This window comes from Prunus persica, chromosome G5 (genome assembly GCF_000346465.2).
Source record: "Prunus persica cultivar Lovell chromosome G5, Prunus_persica_NCBIv2, whole genome shotgun sequence".
NCBI classification, from domain to species: Eukaryota; Viridiplantae; Streptophyta; class Magnoliopsida; order Rosales; family Rosaceae; genus Prunus; species Prunus persica.
Genome location: NC_034013.1, coordinates 13,742,962 through 13,766,075, shown reverse-complemented (window position 1 = coordinate 13,766,075; position 23,114 = coordinate 13,742,962). Strand labels below are relative to the sequence as shown.

The window sequence follows — 23,114 nt, the reverse complement described above, 5'->3', positions numbered from 1 at the left end:
TGAAAAAATTTAAGTCTTCCCATCTTAGAAATGCAAAACGCACCAAGAACTAATGTTTCAATAGCCATCTATTGCAGTAAAAATGCATTTCGCCATACTTACAAAAACATATGGTTGGATTCTAAAAGGAAAAATGTAACATCTACAATCAGCTCAAGACCAAATGCTCAAAACTTTAGAAACTAATCTCACTTTGCCTCTCTGCAGGAGCAACGGATTGCCACAAAGAACGGAATGTCTCAATATTCGCAACATCAACACCAAGGGCTGCGAGATTACGGCCATACTCCTGACAATAATATATGATAACATTAATCCTATTGCATCAAATCAATAATTTGCTACCCAGTTGCTTGAGATCCACCAACTCAGCAGCATATATAAAATTAATTTTACATCATAGGGTATAAACCAGTGTAACAAAAGAACATTAAAATGCACTCACAGTGACACAACACAACACACAAATCTTGTCAAGGAAAATTTGAAAGCAAATCTGTAGGCCAGTTCTTACCTGAATGTCAAGGAAAATTTGCATGGAAATCTTGTCAGTGTCCGAAACATTCTGATCTGAGACATCTGAACTTGCTCCACCTCGTCTTTGTGCACCTTGCCTTATTCTCTGGAGTGAAGATGCGGTTCTCCTAGCCTGGCAAAAATAGTTAGGAGTTAAGAGTATTGCAACTATGAATCCTAGAAGGTTATATATTTTAAGGTTCATCTCAGAATCTGGACATTTACCATACTGATGACATTATCAGCTGTCTCATAATAGTGACCGGTAATCTCAGTTGCAGCACTAAGCAGCACCTCATGCTTAGTATCACTTGTCAGATACTTTGTAGCCCGTTCTCCTTCCCAAAAAGCCTGGGAGTTGTTGGCAGGTCAGTATAAAATTTATAATTTGGAGAAAATATTCTGAAGCTCAAAACATACTGCATATTTTACAGATTAATAGTCAATCTAAACCACCGTCAAATAGAGTGATGTTCCAGTTGGTTGCACTAGGTAAGATTGTTTTATAGTTTAAGAACCGATTTTATTTAAAGTAACAATAAAGGTTAGGACAGAGATCCAATTAATCATATTCTTTTTCTCTTTTCGGAAATGGTACCTTTAGGGTCTAATAACTAGGAAAATCAACATCATCACATTAAAACATGTGATTTAGTGGACGAATTAAAGATGTCCCCATGTCCTAAGGTTTGAATATTAGATGAATCTGACACCTCAATACACACCCGACTGACACTTTACCCCACCTTATCTGAAAAACCCAGTTTTGCATCACAGTTCCCTAGAATATCATTAGTCTAGCAACTGCATACCTTCAGGGGACGCACTACTGCTGCCACATAAGGTGAATGTCTGACAGGACGAGGTTTATTAGTCATCCTGTAAGTTGCAGTTATTCCCTTTAGCTGTTCCACGCCCTACATTGTTTAGGAAGATAGCATCACAAGGCAGGTAACAAGAAATTGTGCAAATTAATTAAAGACCCAGAACAGAGCACTGGGATATACCTGTCACAAAAAATTAAATCCATCACATAATTTCACGTTTTGAGAGGGTACATGCGAACCCAAGGGGCCTGGTCTTATTGCATTGCATGATTAACCCAAAATATATTATTAATCAATCAGAGCTTACCTCGTTAGACTTTTTAACTAGTGCCTCTACAATTGTGTTGATAACTAGAGGTACTAAATCATTCAATAAGTTTCCTCCTTGTAAAATGCTCGGTTTTACAAGATCAAGAACATCAGCAGGACAAGAAGAAAGAAGCTTAAGTACATGCTCGAGGAAGTCTCCACAAACCCTCTTGTACAGAAAATCTATGTCATGAATAATCTGCAAAGGCAACAACATATATTTTTCATGGGTTAAAATTCCTTTTTTTTCCTTTTCAAATCAACTGACGTATATGGTTAAGATGTGGCAAGATCCAGCTACATTAGAGCATATGTGAAGTCTTTTTACAGGTTTATAGTCCGAGAAGACTTGTACTCTTATGTTTCCCTACCAGCTATGCATGGATTTAGTGCATTGAAGTCGTTAAAACCAACGGAGCAATTTATGGACATATCATATTAGTAGAATCAAGAAATGAAGCATACATATATAAAGTCGTCAGGGACGGCTGAAATAGCCCATTCACGGCCAGGGATAGAGTCAGTACTACCCTTCTTACGAGCAGCCAGTCCAGATGACAACCAACTTGAGTATCTATGATACATTCACAAATATGTCGTCAGTAATAAAACAGGGGTATAGACTAGAACACAGTATCCAAGCTCTACTATAAACTGACCTTGAAAGAAGCTGTAACGACAAGCGAAGAAACTTGTCAGCACAAGAAAGAACAGCAACATCTTCTCTCCAACAGGATTCCAAGCACTCTAACAAAGTGACACTTTGCTTTAATGTTAAATCTGGAGAATTTCCTTGATCAGAATGTACGTTGTCAACAGGGACAAGACTAGCGGCCACAAGTACAGAATCTAGAGCCCCCGCAATTTCCTGAAACCTGAGGTAATTCTAGTAAACACTTCAAAGAAAAGTCCACAACAAAAAAACCTCAATTCAAGTTCAATAAAAACAGCAACTACCAAGATTTCTGCCAAGTACCTCAAAGAGAAATAAACCCCAAAGTTCCATTGCTTCATGAACTCAATATAAACAGCTTCTGCTCGAAATTTGCAAACAGCTGATCTGGACGGACAGTAGCCTTGCATGACAATACAATGTTATGTGCACTTAGAACCAGACCATCACTGAGCGTCAATTCAAAAATGGATAAGCTATGCCAAATTTTTAGAACTTCAAAAATATAACGGGAGGAACACTAATCTCTACCTTCGAGATGAGCCAAGAAGTCTAGGCTAGATTTGTAATTTTTCAAAAATTCTGTTGGTCTTCCAGGAGAAAAAGCACCAGGTTTTCCCTTTTTGATTGCTGAGAGAACCTCTTTGAGGATTGAATTTGCCAAGAAGTCAAACACATGCAAACCAGAATTTTCTGGGAAAGAAAACCCCCATAAAAACTGTTAGTTGACTTTTCCATTTCAAATATTAAAAAGTATAATTTGACCTTCTTCATGTTACCATGGATTGATTATCAATGAGTGCTACATCAACATACATGCTTTATCTATAAAACTAGGGTGCATCTGACAAGCATGAACCCTGAAGAAATGCATACAAAATGAAGCAATGAAGTTGAAGAAAGACAAAGGAAATGAAAATACCATGAAAAAGCAAACAAAATATGGTGCATTTTTGTAACATGATGACACAAAGGAGTAGTAATTGATTTTGGGCTACATGGACACACATGCTTTATCCATAAACATATACAAATGAAACAATGATGTGGAACAAGATCCTAGACAAATGAGTTACAGATAATAGTAATGAAAGAAGACTCTGTTTTTCATAAAATGATCGCTGCAAAGGAGAAGTAATTGAGTTTGCGATGCTAAAACAACCAAGAGAAGATCCACAGAGCATAGTTTGAGGTAAGAAAGGCCAAAGATAAAACTTTAAGGCCCAAAATAAGTTCAAATGACACACTATTTCTGTAGAAACCCAACTTTAATATAAAGCTCTCTTAAGTTGATGGGAGTGAAATAGCAAATATATAAGGAAGATGGTAATACCTTCAAAAGAAATTTCCAACAAAAACTTGCAGTTGTTATCAATACATAGCTTGATTTGCTCATAATCATTCTCAAGGTCATCTCCAGAGGGCCTTGTAGCTGCCAATGATGTCCTATGTGGAATAATGTTTTGTATCAATGGAGTCACTATAGTTGTGCGAAAAAGTTCTTCTGCACTCCTTGTGTTATCAATGGCAGCATATGCACGTAAGCAATTGTAAATTGCATTTGCATCTCGATGTTCCAGCCCATCTACAAAGCAATGTCCCAGGCTGGCATCTAATAATAGGCTTGCACTCTGAATCCGCTTCTCCATGTTTTCAATGAAAGGCAGGTTCTGTATTGACATAATAGCAAAGATAGATGAGCACAAAATGTCCAAGTCCCTAATAAAATATTTTAACGCTCACTGATTATTTACCACATTCACTGGGTAAATATTAGATTTTTACTATGATAAATAAACATGAATTCCATACGAGGACCAACCAACAATTAATGCAGCTGAGGCAGGTGGAATACAAGATCCAGGGCAAGAAATTTTTAACTTTCCAAACATTAGCATCTGAACAAAATTAAATTGCAAACCTAGACTCACCATTTTGCATGTCACCTATATAAAAATATGAAATATTTTAGCAGCAGAACTCCATTCCCTTGGAACATAATTTATTCTTCAGCATCTTTCCCAAGCCTCATTCAAGGAGGGAAAAAGAATAAATAAATTTTTAACCTTTCAGCACTGCTTGACAACCAACAACCACAAAAACCAGCAGATATGAAATTCATGACTGGAAAAGGAAAGTAGAATATAGACCCAACAAGTTTGAATTGAATTTCAGCTCAAATGTAAAGAGAAGCTGCAGCTAAGGACATTCAAAATTGGATGTAATAAAAACTGATTGCAAGAGAGAGCAAAAGCAACCTGTGCATGAGCAATATAGAACTTCAGCCGATTCATCTCACTGGCGATTCTCTCCAACAGCATGCTTTGAGTATCTCTGAGATTTGTTCCATTCTCGACATGTTGTAAGGAAGTTCCGTTGGTAATAAAATTCTTCTCTGCCAAATTTACATCTCCGTTCAACCAATCAGCAGGCACACTGGGCAGCTCCTGTATTAGCTTTTCAACCTGCATTCAATAACATTGATACTATGAACAGTTACTATTACAAGATAAGTACGAGAATGGATGGGAACTAAGATCAACACAACATTGTGGCTAATCGAGGTTAGCTTTCCACTCTGTTCATCTTATCTTCTTTCTAGAAGCTCTCAAATCAGGAAACCCAGACAAGGTCATTGAATAAGTTTTCATATCCAAAAATAAATCAAGTAATATGAGTCATTCATTATACAAACTCAAACTAAATTCTGAATTCCGAAGCCATCAAATTCCAGAACGAAAGAAAAATAATAATAATGTTCTCTACAGTCCCAATCTTTTTCGACAGATTTGGTCAGTGGAATTAGAAATTGCAAACCAATTCCAATAATAATAAATCAACCAAGCAATGAAACCAACACTAAGTCCTCCAATCTCCCTAAATCAGTGGAATTAGAAATTGCAAACCAATTCCAATAATAATAAATCAACCAAGCAATGAAACCAACACTAAGTCCTCCAATCTCCCTAAATTAGCAAACCAAAGCTAAAATCAAATTGGCATTACCTTAGAGACGACATGAAACGTGTCGAGCAGAAGCTCTAAGACCTCCCTGGCCTCGTTGGCCTCTGATCTCTGCTTCAAGCCGTTGGTCAAGGCGACGAGCGAATTCTGGACGGAGCCTCTGAACTGCTCGATCTTCTCCCTGAGCTCGACCAGCGGGGCGCGCATGCGGACGACGGCGGAGTCGACGTCGACAAGCTTGGTGCTGAGGTTGACGAAGTCGGCATAGTCGCGGTTGATGAGGTCGATGAGCTCGTGGTTGAGGGAAGCCAAGTAGGACTGGAGCTCGGACCGGAGCGTGTCAAATGGGACGAAGGTTCGGAGGTCCGATATGTACGATTCGGAGTCGAACTCCGGGGAGAGGAAGAGCGCGGGCTTGAACCAGAGAGGGTGGGAGTCGAGTGGATCGGAGAAGAAGTCCGTGGCGGTTCTGTGCGGTGCTGGGATTGGATCCGCCATGTGTTTGGTTGCCTAGCCGAGAAAGTACCAAGAGGGAGGAGGTTACGTGTCTTCAGATCAGACACAAGGATGTTGGAGGTTGAAGACGAGTAACTGCTAGTCACTACGGATCTGGGGTTTCCTTATTTTTACTTGGGCTTTATTTATACGTTACGGACTGTGAATCCAACTAATGGCAAACTAACATCTTTCTTTTTGGGCTGAAATCTAAATGACAAAGTAAAAACGTAGCCCAAGTAGACCAAACACAAGATGGGCCTAGAGAACATTTGCTTTCTTTTAGGTGGATTCGAGTAACACCCAAGAATTGTCTCTGGACACTCAAATTCTTGTACAAGAGCAATGTTCTACACTTCTCTGATATGATGCGAATTGGGTGAGGGGTTTTGACTCGGATATAAAAAGACGAACACACTACATTGACCGACTGACCTAACCACATCTGCCAATTCTTAACATTATCTGTCCTGTCAAGAGGGAATTCTTGGGTGTTTAGGGATAACCCTTGGTGTCATCTGATAAATTACTTACAAAATTCAACATTCATCAGCATATGAACATGTTGTAATTAAAAATACGTCAGGAAATGTTTGAAGGGAGGAAATGCGGGAGAATAAAACAAATGTGAGATCAGAAAATCTGGTGAGCCAGCACCTATTATACATTTGATACTTCAAAAAAATCACTTTATAGTGAATGGTTACTGAAAAATGACTTATTGTTCAATTCCGACGAGCGCAATAAAACAATGACTATATGCACATATGGCCATTCCGTCTTTGGCTTTTGTTTTTCACTCTATGATCACCACAGTAATTTTTGATTTAACTGGCACCGTTCTTTGTGCAGACAAAAGGGATGATGGGAAACAAAACACAAGCAGTGGAAGCCAAGCCACTTCTCCTTTTAGAAGGCTTCACTTCCCCTGTATCCGCCACCATCAAACTAAAGGATAAGGGAAAAAAACAGCTTTGATAAACTGAATTTCATTTTACAGACAAAATGATTCTCCAGAAAGCCTAAACTAAGATGAGGGCAAAATTACTTCGGGCTCTAGGAGAACTGTAGATGATTGTAGGAGCGAAAATTTCTAAGAAAAAAAATGATTTAAAAAAAACCCCTTTTGTACAAAGGATGCCTTCACATGAAGTAGCTAAGGGCCTTCTTTCTTCTAGAACCCCCTTCGCCGTATAGTTCATTCCATTGTAAAAGCTCAGTCATGTTGACGGACTCCGATGAAACACTAGCACATACCTATTTCCAGATAACAAGTTCAAAAATTTAAAGCCGCAATAATGAGAGAGAGAGAGAGAGAGAGAGAGAGAGAGAGAGAGAGGGAACAGAAAGAAGGCATGCTAATGGTATTCAATATGCGATTTACCCGCTCATGAGCATCTTTGAAATCATCCATGTTCAAAGACCGTATATCAGCACTGCCACTCAAAGCTGGAGCAGGTTTACCTTCTGCCACAGCTACAGCATGCTCCTGTCACCAGTGGAACATATGAGATCAACAAATCAACAGGCACAACTTGATTAAGTACCACGTTTGGTCTAATGATTTTAAACAAAAAAAAAACCAAGGAAAAAAGATGAACCTTTTTTTCCTTCTCCAAAATCTCTTTGATTGGACGATGTGCAGCAGTTACACACAGATTCTGCAATATAACAACACTTATTGATATAGATACTCAAATATACCCGATAAAGAAACAAAAAAAACTACCAAGAAAAACAGTATTGCATTTATTACCTTAAGGTCACTTCCAGAATATCCATCTGTCATGCTCGCAATTGCATCAAAGTCAATACTGGGAGATAAGTCTTCTTTTGCTAGTATGACTTTTAATATCTTTGCTCTATTTGGAGCATCTGGCAAATTTACCATCAACCTGCAGAAGAAGAATCATTATAAACAAAAAAAACATCATGTAATAAAAGGGTAGCAGATGTGTGGGTTGAAGTGTAAACACAGGTGTCGGAATAGGCACATGAAACTATTGTTCCAATTAGGACGTGATGTTTACCTGCGCGGCAACCTTCGAATGACGGCCTCATCAAGGTCAAAAGGCCTATTTGTCGCTGCCAGTACTAGAACTCGTTCTGCTTCTTTTGTTCGTAAACCATCCCAATTTACCATAAATTCATTTTTCATCTTACGCATTGCCTCATGCTCCCCTGGATTTTCCCGCCGTCCCAACATGCTGTCAACCTATTACAACCACCAACAATGAGAGCATAAGTTTAAAACAATAACACAAAATAAATATTATTGTTTAAGGGATAAAAGAACCTTACTTCATCAACAAATACAACACTAGGGGCAATTTTACTAGCTAGCGAGAAAACAGCTTTCACATACTTCTCACCCTCACCAAACCACTGCACCAAAGAAGATAAAATGATTTAAAATTGTGAAGTGAAATCACTTATGAGATTATACTATAGCCAAACTATCCAAAATGCCAACCTTAGATGTGATACTTGACATGGATATGTTGATGAAGTTTGCACCAGCTTCTGTAGCCACAGCCTTTGCAAGCATTGTCTTGCCTGTTCCAGGGGGGCCAAATAACAGGATGCCTTTGCAAGGCTGCACACAGAAGACATATAAACATGATCTACACTCACCATCAGATGCTTAAAATACTCAAATCTAAACATGTATCAACCTAGTACTGAAAAATAAACAAGTTCATAGATGACAACCTGCATCTCAGACACAGTAAAACAACGCACTATCAGAAGTCTATCAGAAGTAATTCATATAAACAACAATATTAAATATCACATGCATATACAAGCCGTACAATTTTAAAGCAATCGAATAAAGAATCATATTTTCTCTGAATACAGATAAAGCTTTAAACCTTGGTTAATTGCCCCTTGCAGAAAAGCTCCGGCCTTTGTAATGGAAGCATGACCAATTCCTTCAATGTATCCTTCACATTTTCAAGGGCTCCAATATCATCAAACGTAACTCCAATGTCACTAGGAGGAATAACATCAGCCAAAAGCCTTTTCTCAAATTCATTTTCAGTTACAACATCCTGATTTCAACCAAAAAAAAAATCACTGTTAAGATTAACATAGAATACCTTGTAAGGAAAAATGAAGAGTTATTTCAAATCTTGGAATAAGTCCACTCAGGACAAAAAAGGATGCTTATAAAAGTTATTGGAAACAAAAATCCAGCTAACTACCTTAAGTGACTTCTTCAAGCTCTTCGTTTCATTCTGGATAGCCTGTAAAATTTCAAGTCCGTACTGGATGCTGCCAGAATTGCAACATGGCATTACAACTGTGTAATATCCATCCAATAACTGATATTTCAGCTAACAATTATTCATGAAGATGGCAAGAAATGAGCTGTCAATTACCTCTCACCGGACAAAACTACTTTTTCTTGTGGATCAGCTTCAGGATTCTGCATTAAATGATGGCTTAAAGCCCATCCAACTACCTTCTCTGAACCTGCAACAGATGAAACAAAACATAAGTCACAAAATATAGCAGAAACAAAACAAAACCATAAGCAACTATCGATATCTTTGATATATCAGAAATGGCGCATACTTTCATTAGTAAGTGTTTGATCCTTGATGCATAGAGTCTCGAGTCCTTCACATTCAATTCCACATCGACCGAGAACCTAGAGATGAGATAGTGCACCATGATTATCATCTTTATAGCTCACCAGCTGTAACCATACACTTCCATGACAAAAAGGAAATAGAACTCAAGACAGCCTGAAACCCCAAAAAGAAAAAAGCTTACAGTGCGCAAGAGATTCAGGTTTCCCTTCATTTTAAGGGTTTCAGCATCTCGATCCAGTTGTTGCTTCCATGAGACAAGAAGTGCTTCATCCTGAAATGGTTAAACTTTCATAGCATGTTAAGGAAAGCCCCGCCAAGGGAAGAAAAAAAAACCTCTATTCAACAGGAACCCAATATACAAACCTGCGGCATATGAATGGTTACTTTGTTAGGAAAGAGTTTGGTCAGAAGTTTTGTTGCCTTGGGAACCTCTTTCCCTCTCTCATGTAGTCTTCCAAAACTATCCTGAAACCAGGAAGAATCCACGGTCAGAGTAACAAAAGGGCTCCATCCAGACTCGCAAAATTTTAAGACAGATAACTAAACTAAGCCGTTATGCAAAAGGTTAAAAGAAACATCAAATGCATAAGCAAAAGCATATGTTTGTTAGAGTTATATAAACATTACCGGGAAAGCCAAATCAAGAAGAGCAGTTTGATTGCTACCAAACTTCGTGAAAAGCAGACCACCAGGGTGTGACTGCAAGAGAAAGGAGGAGAACATTTAAGATAAACCGTAATCTTTTCCAAGGCCATCTAATCCAAGGGTGGAGTTCAAAAAGAAGCAAAATAAACATTCAAGTTCAAGCAATCTTACAGCCTCCCCCCACTTTCTAGTGATTTAACTGCCACAAGTTTTTACCACCTAATCCGTCTTGCATGGTTACACACCTAATGCTATTAAGTCGATATATACATGGTTATCAAGAGTGTTTCTTTAAATTCAATATTGGCTCAAAGTATTGAGCATCGGCCGGACGACAGTACCTAGAGCAGAAAGAAATGCTAGCAAGATATACTTTCGATTTCATTGTCTAAAACATAGGTAAGGATGGTTTTATACATCAAAAAGAAAATTTCTGTACAATCAACCATACTGTTGGTTCCTATGGACTCTCTTTTACATGATAATAAACCAGATCATGCATATAATTGATGATATAGCATTGATACATAGGTTTATACATTTCAAATTCTATTGCAATTTCCATTTGTTCATTTAAAGTTGAAAGTTCTTAAAAGATCACATAGCTACCTCATATCATGTATCAGATTGAAGAACAAATTGCTAAAACATAAATTACCTTCTCCTTACGATTGTCAGTATGAGTATGAGAACCAATGACAACCACATTATCTGGAAGCTTATCAAGTCTGGCTCTGAATGTGGAAAATGAATCTGAATTTCCTACAAGGGACTTCTCAGCATCTTTCATGAACAAAATGAAAGGAGAACTCCTGCTCTCACTGAGTACAGCCTTTGAAAAAAGAAACGTAAATAAATTCATAAGGAGAAAATAAAACTAAACCAAAAGTAAAAAATAAATCAGTCTATGATGGAAGATATGGCACCTCAAACAATGTGTTGATAAGTAACTTGTCCAAATCTTCCACACCATTGTTTTCCAGTCGAAGATCAGAGACTAAAGAGAGAGAGAGTAAGAAAAGTTTTACATATGCACAGGCCTAAAGAAGAAAAGAAAACAAAGGTACAAGTCTATGGAACTGTTAATGACTGAATTCATACCATTGCAGAAAAATCCATTTCCTTTGCATAGACCCCCAAGATCAACACCATCAGGTATTGGTTTATCAAACCTTATGCCAACTTTTGACAGAGGATTGTCCTCAAAAAGCAGTACAACCTCTCCCCGGGTTCCACTTGCTGGGCCCCTGTAGCATATATACCAGCATCAGTGCAATAATACAACACTATACATGGACCACATTGTAGATTATAGGAGCGGCCAAAGTTTACAGTATCGTAACATGATACAATATTACACTCAGTTGTAAGTGAAGAACATGTATGTGGCGAATTTATACACGTACATTGAGATAAAACTATAGTATCAGTATATAATACATTTCAATAATACTGCTGGTAAATATTCCAAGAATTATTAACTAACTGATATAGGGAATACCATTATTCCAAGGAACCAAACACTAAATTCAATCTATGCTACAAATTTTATGTACCTCCTACTATAAAGAAACAACAGGATACGGATCAAGGTGTTTCAAAATTGCTAGAAACAGATCATACAATTAAACAACTGGTAGATAAATGTAGTCCTAAACAATATTACGTGATATAAAGTTCAAACTCACACATTACACCAGTATAGTAGGAAATTTCGATAAGCATAAATCAAGTTCAATTCAAAACCACACATTCTCAAAAGACAAATAGTATCAACAACAGAAGCATTCCACTAATGTTTATAACTATAGTACCGTGAAGAAGATGCTGCGGTATACAAGGCACCGGAAGATGACCCAATAAATTTTACTCTGTCACCTGCATATTGTAGTTTTTAAGAACCATGTCAAGTTACATATATAAGTATAAAAATGAAAAAGAAACTTTTAGTCTGGGAGAGAGCAGCAGAAAGATATCTGCAAAGTGCAAACCTATTTTAAACAAGAAATTCTTCGATGTCCCTGAGGAAGAGGGGATGGTGTCAATCTCCATCTTTGGTTGGGATTCCAGGCCATTCGAAGGTGCATTTGAAGAGCTCGGTGCTTCTGTTTCGGAAGCTGATGCATCAGTGTTTTTAGCCACATCTGTGGGTGTGGGGCTTTGTTTGGTCAAGCTGCAGAGCTTTTCTGCATTAAATCCATCCTTCAGCAGCTCAGCTTCCTTTGATGATAAACCCTATAGAACATTTTTTATTGGTAATTCCCTCTAATTAGCTCTGGTAAGCTATAATTATAGACAGAAGTACAAAAGGAATATTGATAATGATACTAAAGCAAAATACAATAATTTTACTCAGTGGAACAAAATGAGAATGATTATATCCCAAGAATAAGGAAGTATACTAGAAGTGAGTACTTAAGCAAATGCTAAGAAGGTGCCGTTTAGCTTACACCCAAAAATGAGTGGCTATCAAATATGAGCAACTTAGCCCCAAAATATTGTGCAAGGGCCTTTGCCAGCATTTCCTGATATATCTCAGACCCTGTGAAAGCATTCAGAAACAATAATTTTCAGTTCCGAGAACAAAAACCAAATATCATAAATGGGTTATTTTAGAATGAACACAGCAATATCCATACCTGCAGGACCAGAGAGCAAAATGCGAGGGTTCACAGTAGTAAGCTCTGAGGTATACTTCACATGTTCCTTATGTTTCAAATGTATAAAGGAAGCTGCAATCAGCACATTCTTCGTATTCTCACTGCAATCAGCAAAAATATGAACTCCATAAATTACTGGTGCATATTTTAATTAACAATCATACTGGGTAGAAATCAGTCGTAAAAGAATCGGCATACTAAAATAACAACTACAGCACTCAGCAGTATCAATTTCATAATCACCACGACACTAACAAGAAACATACACACTGCAGCAAATATGCATCAAATAAAAGCATGAATAAAGAGTGGACAGAACTAATGACATGACATCACACTTTGCAGCTTCAACCAAAACAAACTTGACTAAGGTCCACCTAACCCCAAATTTCCTTCTTCATGAGTCAATCTAAAGACACATTCCCACAAATTTCTTTGACGACAAATTTCAACATTATATGTCACTAGATTACTACAGAAAACATAAGAACAGAAAGCAAAGTACAGCAAAGAGAGAATGCAGATCATGAATATGGAATCACATATTTCATATCTAAACTATAGATGCAAAGATGCGTGGGGCTGCAGATCCAACCGATGACAAATATATAATTTTTATTTTTAGAAGAACAAGAACTGCTTCGCTAGACCACTTGTTGCATGATGGTCAACAAAGAATGTACTGTATAGCTCAAATTAAAAATAAAGTTGGCGAATAAAGCATAAATTAGATGACTATTTCTAATTAACATATTGAAAACTGTCTTATTACCAAATAAAATAAAGAATACCTCAAATAGTATGGGAAGTTATCAAAGGAAACATCTATGCTTTTTCCATCGAGAATGCCTGCATGAATGCCGTCTTTAAATACAGCACACCGAAGAGACATGCCTGACGTTGATGCTGACTGCGAATCCCTCGCCCACTCGTTTCTTTCTTCCAATACCTGTTTACAGATACCTTTGCTCAATTTTAGTTTACAACTAGATGATCGAGCTAACATCCTCAATAAAGGCCTTAGCAAATCATTCATCCCAGAGAGTTTTACATTGCCTGCCTCTATTCCAGAATCGTGGTTGGAGTCCAGAGTAAGATTCTTGTCTATTGCTCCAATATCTTCAGCTTTGTCAGCCGGTCTGTTCGGAGTCGAGCTGCTTTCCAGGCCATCGAGCTCAACTTCGTTACCATCTTGAACAACAGACTGAGCTGGTACATCAGCACCTGGGTGAACTTTACTGGTGGTCTGAGCTGCAGGCTTCCATCGTGATGGTTCCGGCCTCAAACTAAGAGAAGCCAGTATGGAAGCCCCAGCCACAGCTGAAGGATCTCCTGCCCTCCTTTCCATGTGCAGAAATTTTCCAATACCACTTTGAACCTCTGAACTCTTAACTGCAGCCTCAGTCAGAAGTAGTTGAAAAATCTATTGATACAAGTTAAGGAAATTATCCATAGAGACACAAAAACACGTATAGGCCTAGAAAGTTACACAAGTGACTGAAAGTGATACAGGGACTATCCAGAAATTAAGACTGGAATATCAGAATAGAGAAGTAGAGAAGTAAACCACCGAGGAAGGATACATAAGCATGGTTGCCCAGCGAACCAAAGACCACTTCATCACCCGGGTTAAGCATACAGCTGTTGCCTTTCTTGACATTTGTCCCGTTTACCTGCACTGATCCCTTGCTTCCCGTACTTTCTAGAACAGCTACAGCACCGCCCTCACGCTGATCATGTCCAGAAACAATGAGTGGTCAAACTGCATGTACATATTTTAATGAAACCAGAAAATGAAAACCAGTGACTACCCAAGTAGCTCACTACAGCTCTCAGTTCCACTGGGAAGCCCTGATCATAACCCAGTGATGACTGAAAGTCGCTGCATGCCTCTGCGCGCACTAGTGTTGTAAATTACGAACAAAATGTTAGAAATGGGACTCTCCAACAATACCTGCGTGCGCCTGATCTTGCACAGAAACCCACTAATGGTCTGATCCTTCAAAGTAAAATTGCACTGTCTGTTTGCACCAATTGTGAAATTCATTGTGCTAATAGGAATATTTAGGTTCTGCAGTTAAAAAAAAACCGACAAATAAACGTCAAATACAGAGCCAAAGCAAAACACTTAAAAGAGTAGTCCAGTCCAAAATCACAAAACAGGTTCTAATTCAACATTTGTAAGATAAGCACGAAATACCTGTCCAGACTGTGACAAAAGCTTGCACCAAGGTGTCGATGTCTCGAAACTAGGACTCTGCTTCTGATAAAAACTCCAGGACGAAAATGCGCTCCTCGGCTTTTCCACCACAGGCGTAGACCCTTCATAAACCACCAAACCAACATTTCCAATTTTTCAAATTTCAATGAAACCCATACCCCATAAACACAAGTTGAGGCAAAACAGAAGCTAAAGAACAAAATTCAAACATTAAAGAGAAAGAAATGAATCGTCGGAGTGCCAAGACCCTACCTTCGGCGATCGGCGGCGTGACCGAGACAGCTTGCGTAGCAGCGTCGGTCTTACCAGAAGTTACGCCGTCTCCGGCGGCCGGGACATCGCCGAGACCACATTCTCCGGGATCGGCTGCCGCCGGAGGAGGCGTACAGAGCTCCTTCGAATTATCCACCTCCGGCGTCACTTTCTCTGAAGCACCGCCATTTTCGACCTGCAAAATTATCCCAAATCAAAACCCTAAATCTCACAATTCACGACCCCAAAAACCCAATCTTTGACCCTCCCGAAAAAACCAAACAAATGAAAAGAAGAAGAAAAATCCGATTTTTCTATGCCAACAAAAACCTTATGTCGTTTTGGTGACGGAGGCTTGTCCTCGGAAGACGACGATCGTTTGCTGTTATTTCCAGAGAGAGATCCACTTCGCCTCGTTGAAACCATGGCTCTCTCTCTTCGTTTCCTTTATTTTTCTTTTTCTCAGCTAGAAATGCTATAAAGAGAGAGAGAGAGAGAGAGAGAGAGAGAGAGAGAGAGATAGAGATTTTAATTATTTTTATGGTCTTGTTTTGTACATTTATAGTTTGTGTTTTTCAAAAGTGATAAAATATTATTTTCTTTTCTTTCTTTGTGTTCGGTTGGTGCATGGAAGATTGATGTCCCCAAGTTGGATTTTATAGAGGGAGACGACGGCGTAGGCTAAGCAGCGCGATGTAGCAACTAGCCACGACTGACAAGGACTTGGTGTTGCACGTTAGCAAGTTTTGTTAGGTTGTTCCCAAAATGCGCCGATGGGTGTTTTATGATGAAGGAGAGGTTATGATTTTAGAGAGGACTTGACTTGAGGGGGTTTGGCTCTTCAATGAGCAATCTAGTGGGGGTTTTTTGTCTTTTTGTACTTGCATTTATACTTGTAGAAGTGACAAGGTTTTATATAAAACTGAAGAGCAACAACTCATGTAAAGGAGGCTCCTCCTAAGCCCTAGTGTCTTGGTTTCAACCTATTATGTTTTGGCAAGTGGAATTTGGTTGATTGGATTTCTTAAATTGATAGATTTTTTTATAAAAATTTTAAGTGGATAATGTTAATGTCTTTCTCACGCACACAATAACAATTATTTAGTGATACATCAATTAACAATTAAGAGTTACCAACAGCGCACAAACTGATTATATTAAGTAAAACTCTTTGAAATACATTAGATATGTATAATATATTCATTACATACAAATTGTATCTATAACCTATGCATTTGTGGGAGTTGAATAAATTTGATAGACTAATTACTTATATTTTTACAAGGATATTTTGTGATGAGAGTTGTATTATTATTACTATCATAATTAAACAAAGAATTTAAGAGCTTTTATGGAATCATGATGGGTTTTGTGTTGTGATTTATAGTCATGGATGTATTATAAAATGTGCACGTGAAGGTACAAAGTTTATTTTCTACAACTTATAATGTTAGTGAGTTTAAGTAATGAGTAAACAATTATTAACTCACTAACATTGTTATACACTTGACTTGACCAACTTCATAAAGATGCAGCCTTTATTCATGCACCACGTCAGCTTTGCTTGAACAATCAACAAATACAAGAAGGCACACCTCTCCAACAATTTTCTCTCTTCCCATGATTTTTCTTAAATAATTTCTCATCTTCCACCTCAATCCCATCTCCACTCTCATTCTCACTTTTATTCTCCCATTTTTCACTCTATACTCTAGCACAAAAAAATTAAAACTAAAAACTAAAATTGAAATGGTTATCAAACGGGCCCTAAAGATATCACTATCAATCAAAGTATCACAGTTTTGTCGTCGGAAACAATGTACTCAGGGCAAACAGAGCTTGAAGGAGTCTAAACAAGTTTTTCACATTTTCATATAAGATCCAAGAAACAATACAAGTACCATAACATTTCCAACATGAGGTTTAACAGTACCACAAGGTTCTCTTGCTACTGATGACAACACAAAAACCCCAACTCATAACATCTTAAAGTAGGTCATCATTGTTTAAGAAGCAGCACCACTGCGTAGAGTTCGACCCTTCTCTGCTTTCCTACTCGCCAGCTGAGTCTCAGGCTGCATAACCAACAAACAATGTAATAACGTCAATGAGGGAATCTTAAGTAATACTACTCGCAAAATCCGATGAATAAACAACCCGCAACCTTTTCCTAGTTAAAATAGGTAACAAACAAATATTCAATTACCTCTCTCTTGACAGGCTCCTCCTTTTCTGACAAAATCAACTCAATATGGCATGGAGATGACATGTAAGCTGCCAAAGGAATTTAAATGTCACTATTATGAAGGTTGAAACACTTAAGAAACTGGATGGTACTCGGAAGATTAGAAACACTCACGATTAATTCTCCCGTGAGCACGGTATGTGCGGCGTCTTTGTTTCTGGGCTTGGTTTACCTGGATATGAGATACATAAAGCGAATCCACATCCAAACCTTTCACCTAGAGAATAAGTCAGCAGAAAACATACATGCTGTAAGCATATGTTAAACAGTAGTGACAAAAAAAAACAAATATAAGTACAACATACCTCTGCATTACTCTCAGCATTCTTAAGTAAGTCGAGAATAAACTTTGCAGATTTAACAGGCCACCGTCCCTGTCCATTTGAATGGCGATTCTTAGCCTGAGCAGTTCGCCCTACTCCACGACAAAAGCGACGGAATGGAATGGCTTGCTTGTGGACCAAAACATCCTCCAAATACCTTTTAGCCTTGATCAAAGGCAGCTTGCGAATAGCATGGGCAGTCTCTCTTGTGTTCTGTAGAGAAAAGAAATGATAATTGTAGCAATATATTGCAGGAACTTAGCAGGTGAAAACGGAAGTGCTGACCAACAAACAGTTATATAAAACATAAAAAGCACATAGAAACACTCTAACTTTTTAAAGCACTCCAAAAATTTCAGTAGCTATCACAAATTTGATGATATAAAGCAAAAATGAGGGGAAAAAAAACCAATAGCCAAACAACCGTGAACATATATGACAACCCACATTGTATTCATTAGAAAAATTGGCACAGAAAATTTGCATAAGAAAATTTCATCAATCATGTTCCAGTCAACCCCATATGTACATCAAATTTCGTCTCCGTACCTTAAAATGCACTCGGAGATCATTGCCCTTTGCTTTGCAGGCTGATTTAACAATTGCAGAATAATTCAATTATTAGATTTTGAAGACACCCTAAACGATTATTAAAAAAAATGCAAACTTCGAATCTAAACTAATCTCTGCTCAGCTACCAAACAAAAACTTAATTAACACTAAATGAGAAGAAACCAGTAGTTTTAACAAATAATAGCAGGTACTTACACTTGGTATGGTTGTCTGGCTCTCTAGAATACTTCACCTGAAAAAAAAAAATTCAATTCAATTCAATCCAACATCTCATAAGAACTCAAGAAACCAAAGGGAAGATTTTTATTTCCGAAGTGATTTCTTCTTTGATGTCAAAAAAACAAAACTTTGTTCCAATTGCATTGCTTTGAGAAACAGGAACACAAGAATCAAATCCAAACAACTCACCATGGCTGCTCCCACAGGCTCTGCTAGGATTTTCCTTCCCAGCTCGCAAAGAGTAACGAAGCCAAGGGTTTTAGAGAGAGAGTAGGGTTTTTTACCAACTGCTTGTGGGTACGAACCTTTTTATTTGGGCCAGAGCCCACCCTAACACTTGTAATAAATGGGCCTTTTAAATTGGGCTTTCCTCTAATATTGGAATTCACCCACGTGCTAATCTAACAAATATACAGCCAACCACTAGATTCCCGCCACGCGTTAACAATTTTACTGGCCGTCGTTTAAAAAAGGGCACTTTTGTAACTTCAACAATTGCAGAAAGCCACAGGGGAAAGAGAGAGAGAGAGAGAGAGAGAGAGAGAACTGGTTTTAGCTCCGGTGCCGATCTGAAAGCAGCGAGGAGGAGAAGCAACAAAAGCTTTAGTAATAAGTAAGGACATGTCGTTTGGTTAATTATTTGCTTATCTAATTCTCGTCGTATGTATTTTATTTCCTACTTCTCCTTTTCTTTTCTTTTCTTTTGTTATAAATTAATTAGCGTCTGAATTCTGGTAAACAAGATTAATTTGAATTAGCACAGCCTGTATAAGCTTTGAACACACTAGCTCGTCTGTGAGTTTTAAATGCTCAAATTGGGTTCAAAGTGCTCTGCTTTTGATTTTTGAATTCTGGGCTTCTAAAATTAGGGTTTTATATTCTTCCACAGAAAAATAAAGCAGGGCTTCTGCAAATTCTTGCTGGGAAGTTTGTGCCTGCTCAATTGGAGCTCTTTATAGGTGCAAATATCGTGAATTTTTTATGAGCTGGAGGAGAAAGCTTGGTAGAGGCCAGACCCAAGTTTGAATTTTTTTGTTGGCATATGGAAGTTTGGGGGTTTCAGAGGTTTGAATTAGGGTTTTATTGGTTTTTGATGGAATAGTTTGGTGTTAAAGATTGTGTTTTTAGATAACCAAGTCGATGAATAATAATAATCAGGCCAAGAATGTAGGGGTGCCACCCCATTTTGGTAATTCTGGGGCAGTGCCACAACCTATGGCCATGAACCACCAGCCTCATCTTCTATCTCAATCACAGCCTCAGACTCAAGGTGGGTCTCATTTTCCGGGTCACTTTCAGTTGTCGGAGCCCCAAGCTCAGGCACTTGCACAGGCACAGTACGTGAATGCTCATGCACAGGCCCAAACTCAAGCTGCTCATGCCCAATTTGTTCAGTTGCAAGCTCAAGCTCAGTCCCTTGCCCAGTTGCATAGTGCCAATACTAGTAATGCTGGTGCCGCTTCACCCTCCATAGCAACGCCTAGCACGGGCTCTGCCAAGCGGGCTAACCAGAAGCCACCTTCTCGTCCTCCAGGTTCATCTAATGCCAACACGGCTTCACCATTTAAAACCATGGAGCTCACCCCAGCTGCTCGTAGAAAGAAGCGGAAACTACCTGATAAACAAATACCAGACAAAGTGGCTGCACTTCTGCCAGAGTCTGGTCTCTATACTCAATTGCTTGAATTTGAGGCTCGTGTTGATGCTGCTTTGGCAAGGAAGAAGATCGACATCCAGGAGTCCCTTAAATGTCCTCCCCGTGTTCAGAAAACAGTTCGAATTTATGTCTTCAACACCTTTGCAAATCAGACGCAAACAACTCCTGAGAAGACGAATGCAGAACCCCCTTCTTGGTCACTGAAGATAATTGGGAGGTTATTGGAAGAGGGGAATGATCCTGTGGTGGCTGGAATGACACAGAAATCAAGGGCAAAATTTTCATCTCTGTTCAAGAAGATTACCATATACTTGGACAAAAGCCTCTATCCAGATAACCATGTGATTTTATGGGAAAGTGCTCGTTCACCCGCTCTTCATGATGGCTTTGAAGTCAAAAGAAAAGGGGACAAGGAGTTTAATGCAATAATAAGAATGGAGATGAATTATGCACCTGAGAAATTTAAACTTTCCCAAGCTCTGAATGAAGTTCTGGGAATTGAGGTAGAGACACGGCCCCGAGTTATAGCTGCTATTTGGCACTATGTGAAGGCCAGGAAATTGCAGAACCCAAATGACCCCACTTTATTTGTGTGTGATCCACCTCTTCAGAAGGTTTTTGGGGAAGAGAAGATGAAGTTTTCTATGGTTTCACAAAAGATATCTCAGCATTTAACTCCACCACAGCCTATAAATATAGAGCATAAGATAAAACTTTCAGGAAATTGTCCAGCTGGAACTACTTGCCATGATATACTGGTTGATGTACCTATGCCATTAGAGAAGGAGATGTCTGCATTCTTGGCAAGCACCGAGAGGAACAAAGAGATTGATGCTTGTGATGAATTGATTTGTGCATCTATCAAAAAAATCCATGAACATCGTCGGCGGCGGTCTTTCTTTCTTGGGTTCAGTCAATCTCCAGCGGAGTTCATTAATACTTTGATTGCTTCTCAGAGCAAGGATCTGAAGCTTGTTGCTGGAGATGCTAGTCGTAATGCGGAAAAGGAGCGGCGCTCTGATTTCTACAATCAACCCTGGTAAGCTTCTGCTCTGCATTTTATGCTTACACTTTTTATGTGTTTCTTTTGTATGCTTGCTTAGTAGGATTATACTGCTCAAATAACTTCATGTCACTATTTAGAGCTTGCCAACTAATACAGTTTGATTAGAGAAAACTAAGATGGGCCAGTTGCCTTTCAGTTCTTGGATTTCCATGGTAACCTTTATTTATATAAAATCCCTAGGTTTACGTAGCGTTTGTATTAGTAATAGAATCCCTACTCAGTGAGCATAACGTCAACATCTAATACTGTATCTTCTATTTTGAAATAGAAATTCTCCGCATCAATTTGAAAAAAGAATTGTAATTCACAGTTTCTTGGTCTGATATGTAAACTAAGCTGCCTAAAATGTCTTGAAAATATTGCAGAATTTAATTTTCTGTTGGTCACTTGCCCCTACCGTATAAGATTTACCAATTCTAGCAGTATATGATGTTAGTTTCCATACATGTAGCAAATCAGATATGGTAGGACTTCAACCTTTGTCATGGAAACTGAATAGAGTCAAGGCATTATATGTATAAATTAGGAAGTTTGCCATCATTTTCTCAGAATTAATTTCCATTTTGGTGTTTCTTTTTTCAGGGTTGAGGATGCTGTTATTCGTTACTTGAACCGTAAGTCGGCAGGAAGTGATGCTCCTGGAAGCACTTGAAATAAGGAATTGCCTAATTTTCAATAAATGGCAGTAGTGTGTTTTCCAAAATATCTAGGTCTTGTTGTTTCCTCTCATGTTTATTTCGTTTCTTGATTTCAATCTTTTCCCTTTTTATTAGGAGAGTATTGAAATACTGTAGACAGAAAGCATACGTTGAGTAGCTTTCTAGTAGAAATTCTTCTTAATTGTATTAGATTCATGATGATATACGACCTCCTGTGGAAAGAAAAATATATATATATTTTTCTTTTTTATTAATGGAAAAACATAATGTTTTTTCTTTGCCTGAATTTGCTTGGTGATGCTGAGTGTCTGGACTTGTAGACCTTTTTCTTGTGATATGGCTGAAAGACTATGTTATTCTATAGGGTCAATTATTGTACATGGTAAAAGGTAAAAGTAAAAATTTGTAGTCTTCCATTCCATTATAGAAAAAAAAAAAACTTTATGCAAAAGCTTCGTCCCCCAATTCATCTGCTCTTGGATGCCCATAATTTTGACGTTGTGTGTCCCCGCATTGGCTTGACGTTACATGCCAAATAATGCACACATTCGGTACCAGCCCCCTCGGTCAGATGTCATGTACATTTCGGAAGGTTGAGTGGGATTTGCTTTATGGTACAAGAATGGAATCTGCTTCTAATTATTGACCCCAAAAAAAGAGCCCTAACTTTCACGTGTGTAATTGTTGTATTTGTTCTTTTTAATAATACGATATTCTAAATTACTAATCTAATTTACGGAAAGGGAATTCAAACTTAGGCGAAGGGGGTGGGCAGACTGGAACTTTCAACTATTATGGTGTGTTTACTAATCAGGAATTATAATTCTCATTAGGAATTGAATTCCACCTCTGAGAATTCCTGTGTTTACTTCACATCAAGGAATTGAAAAGTAAGTGGGACTAACCCATTAGGAATTCATCTTTTTTACCAATTATATTCTCATACAATTTTAAAAATTCTAAATTTGTCATCTAATTTAACCTAACAAAGAGGACATTTTAGTAATTAGTACCACTTCTACCCCAATTCCATATGATTTAGTAAACAACTTCAATAAGAATCCGAAATCTACTTATTCTCAATCCAACTCCTCCTTAATTCAATTTCTCATAATCCAATTAAGGATCGATAAACATGCCATTAATAGATGTAAAATCTATTAAAACTTCCATCAAATCACTTACATATACATAAACATCGCACTCGACGT

The 23,114-nt window shown here is 38.2% G+C and overlaps 4 protein-coding genes across 6 annotated transcripts; 1 reads left to right on the top strand and 3 right to left on the bottom strand.

Moving 5' to 3' along the window:
• Positions 1-5,960, bottom strand: LOC18777722 (conserved oligomeric Golgi complex subunit 2). Its single transcript, XM_007210521.2, has 12 exons — positions 5,332-5,960; positions 4,584-4,790; positions 3,659-3,995; positions 2,857-3,018; positions 2,629-2,728; positions 2,312-2,527; positions 2,118-2,226; positions 1,651-1,851; positions 1,329-1,433; positions 742-867; positions 515-649; positions 1-289 (listed from the first exon to the last, which is right to left on the bottom strand). The coding sequence occupies exons 1-12, from the start codon at positions 5,785-5,787 to the stop codon at positions 176-178; spliced, it is 2,268 nt and encodes a 755-aa protein (XP_007210583.2). The 5' UTR covers positions 5,788-5,960; the 3' UTR covers positions 1-175.
• LOC18778019 lies at positions 6,415-15,843 on the bottom strand. 3 transcript variants are annotated; one of them, XM_007210852.2, is made up of 28 exons: positions 15,492-15,841; positions 15,162-15,357; positions 14,889-15,010; positions 14,643-14,759; positions 14,272-14,418; positions 13,740-14,111; positions 13,480-13,637; positions 12,668-12,789; positions 12,479-12,570; positions 12,020-12,263; positions 11,843-11,906; positions 11,130-11,275; positions 10,955-11,025; positions 10,687-10,860; positions 10,011-10,082; positions 9,747-9,848; positions 9,565-9,654; positions 9,364-9,439; positions 9,168-9,261; positions 8,991-9,060; positions 8,658-8,837; positions 8,258-8,380; positions 8,086-8,169; positions 7,815-7,999; positions 7,541-7,679; positions 7,386-7,445; positions 7,169-7,273; positions 6,415-7,041 (listed from the first exon to the last, which is right to left on the bottom strand). In XM_007210852.2, the coding sequence occupies exons 1-28, from the start codon at positions 15,585-15,587 to the stop codon at positions 6,928-6,930; spliced, it is 3,615 nt and encodes a 1,204-aa protein (XP_007210914.1). In that variant the 5' UTR covers positions 15,588-15,841; the 3' UTR covers positions 6,415-6,927. The 3 variants fall into 3 exon arrangements, with proteins under 3 accessions (XP_007210914.1, XP_020420275.1, XP_020420274.1); XM_020564686.1 differs by having other exon boundaries at positions 13,749-14,111; XM_020564685.1 differs by having other exon boundaries at positions 13,480-14,111; positions 15,492-15,843.
• LOC18776704 (60S ribosomal protein L17-2) lies at positions 16,962-18,812 on the bottom strand. The gene is made up of 7 exons (XM_007211151.2): positions 18,711-18,812; positions 18,498-18,534; positions 18,279-18,319; positions 17,712-17,942; positions 17,521-17,623; positions 17,368-17,435; positions 16,962-17,236 (listed from the first exon to the last, which is right to left on the bottom strand). The coding sequence occupies exons 1-7, from the start codon at positions 18,711-18,713 to the stop codon at positions 17,168-17,170; spliced, it is 552 nt and encodes a 183-aa protein (XP_007211213.1). The 5' UTR covers positions 18,714-18,812; the 3' UTR covers positions 16,962-17,167.
• LOC18776999 (SWI/SNF complex component SNF12 homolog) lies at positions 19,027-22,189 on the top strand. The gene is made up of 3 exons (XM_007209815.2): positions 19,027-19,134; positions 19,411-21,217; positions 21,827-22,189. The coding sequence occupies exons 2-3, from the start codon at positions 19,662-19,664 to the stop codon at positions 21,894-21,896; spliced, it is 1,626 nt and encodes a 541-aa protein (XP_007209877.1). The 5' UTR covers positions 19,027-19,134; positions 19,411-19,661; the 3' UTR covers positions 21,897-22,189.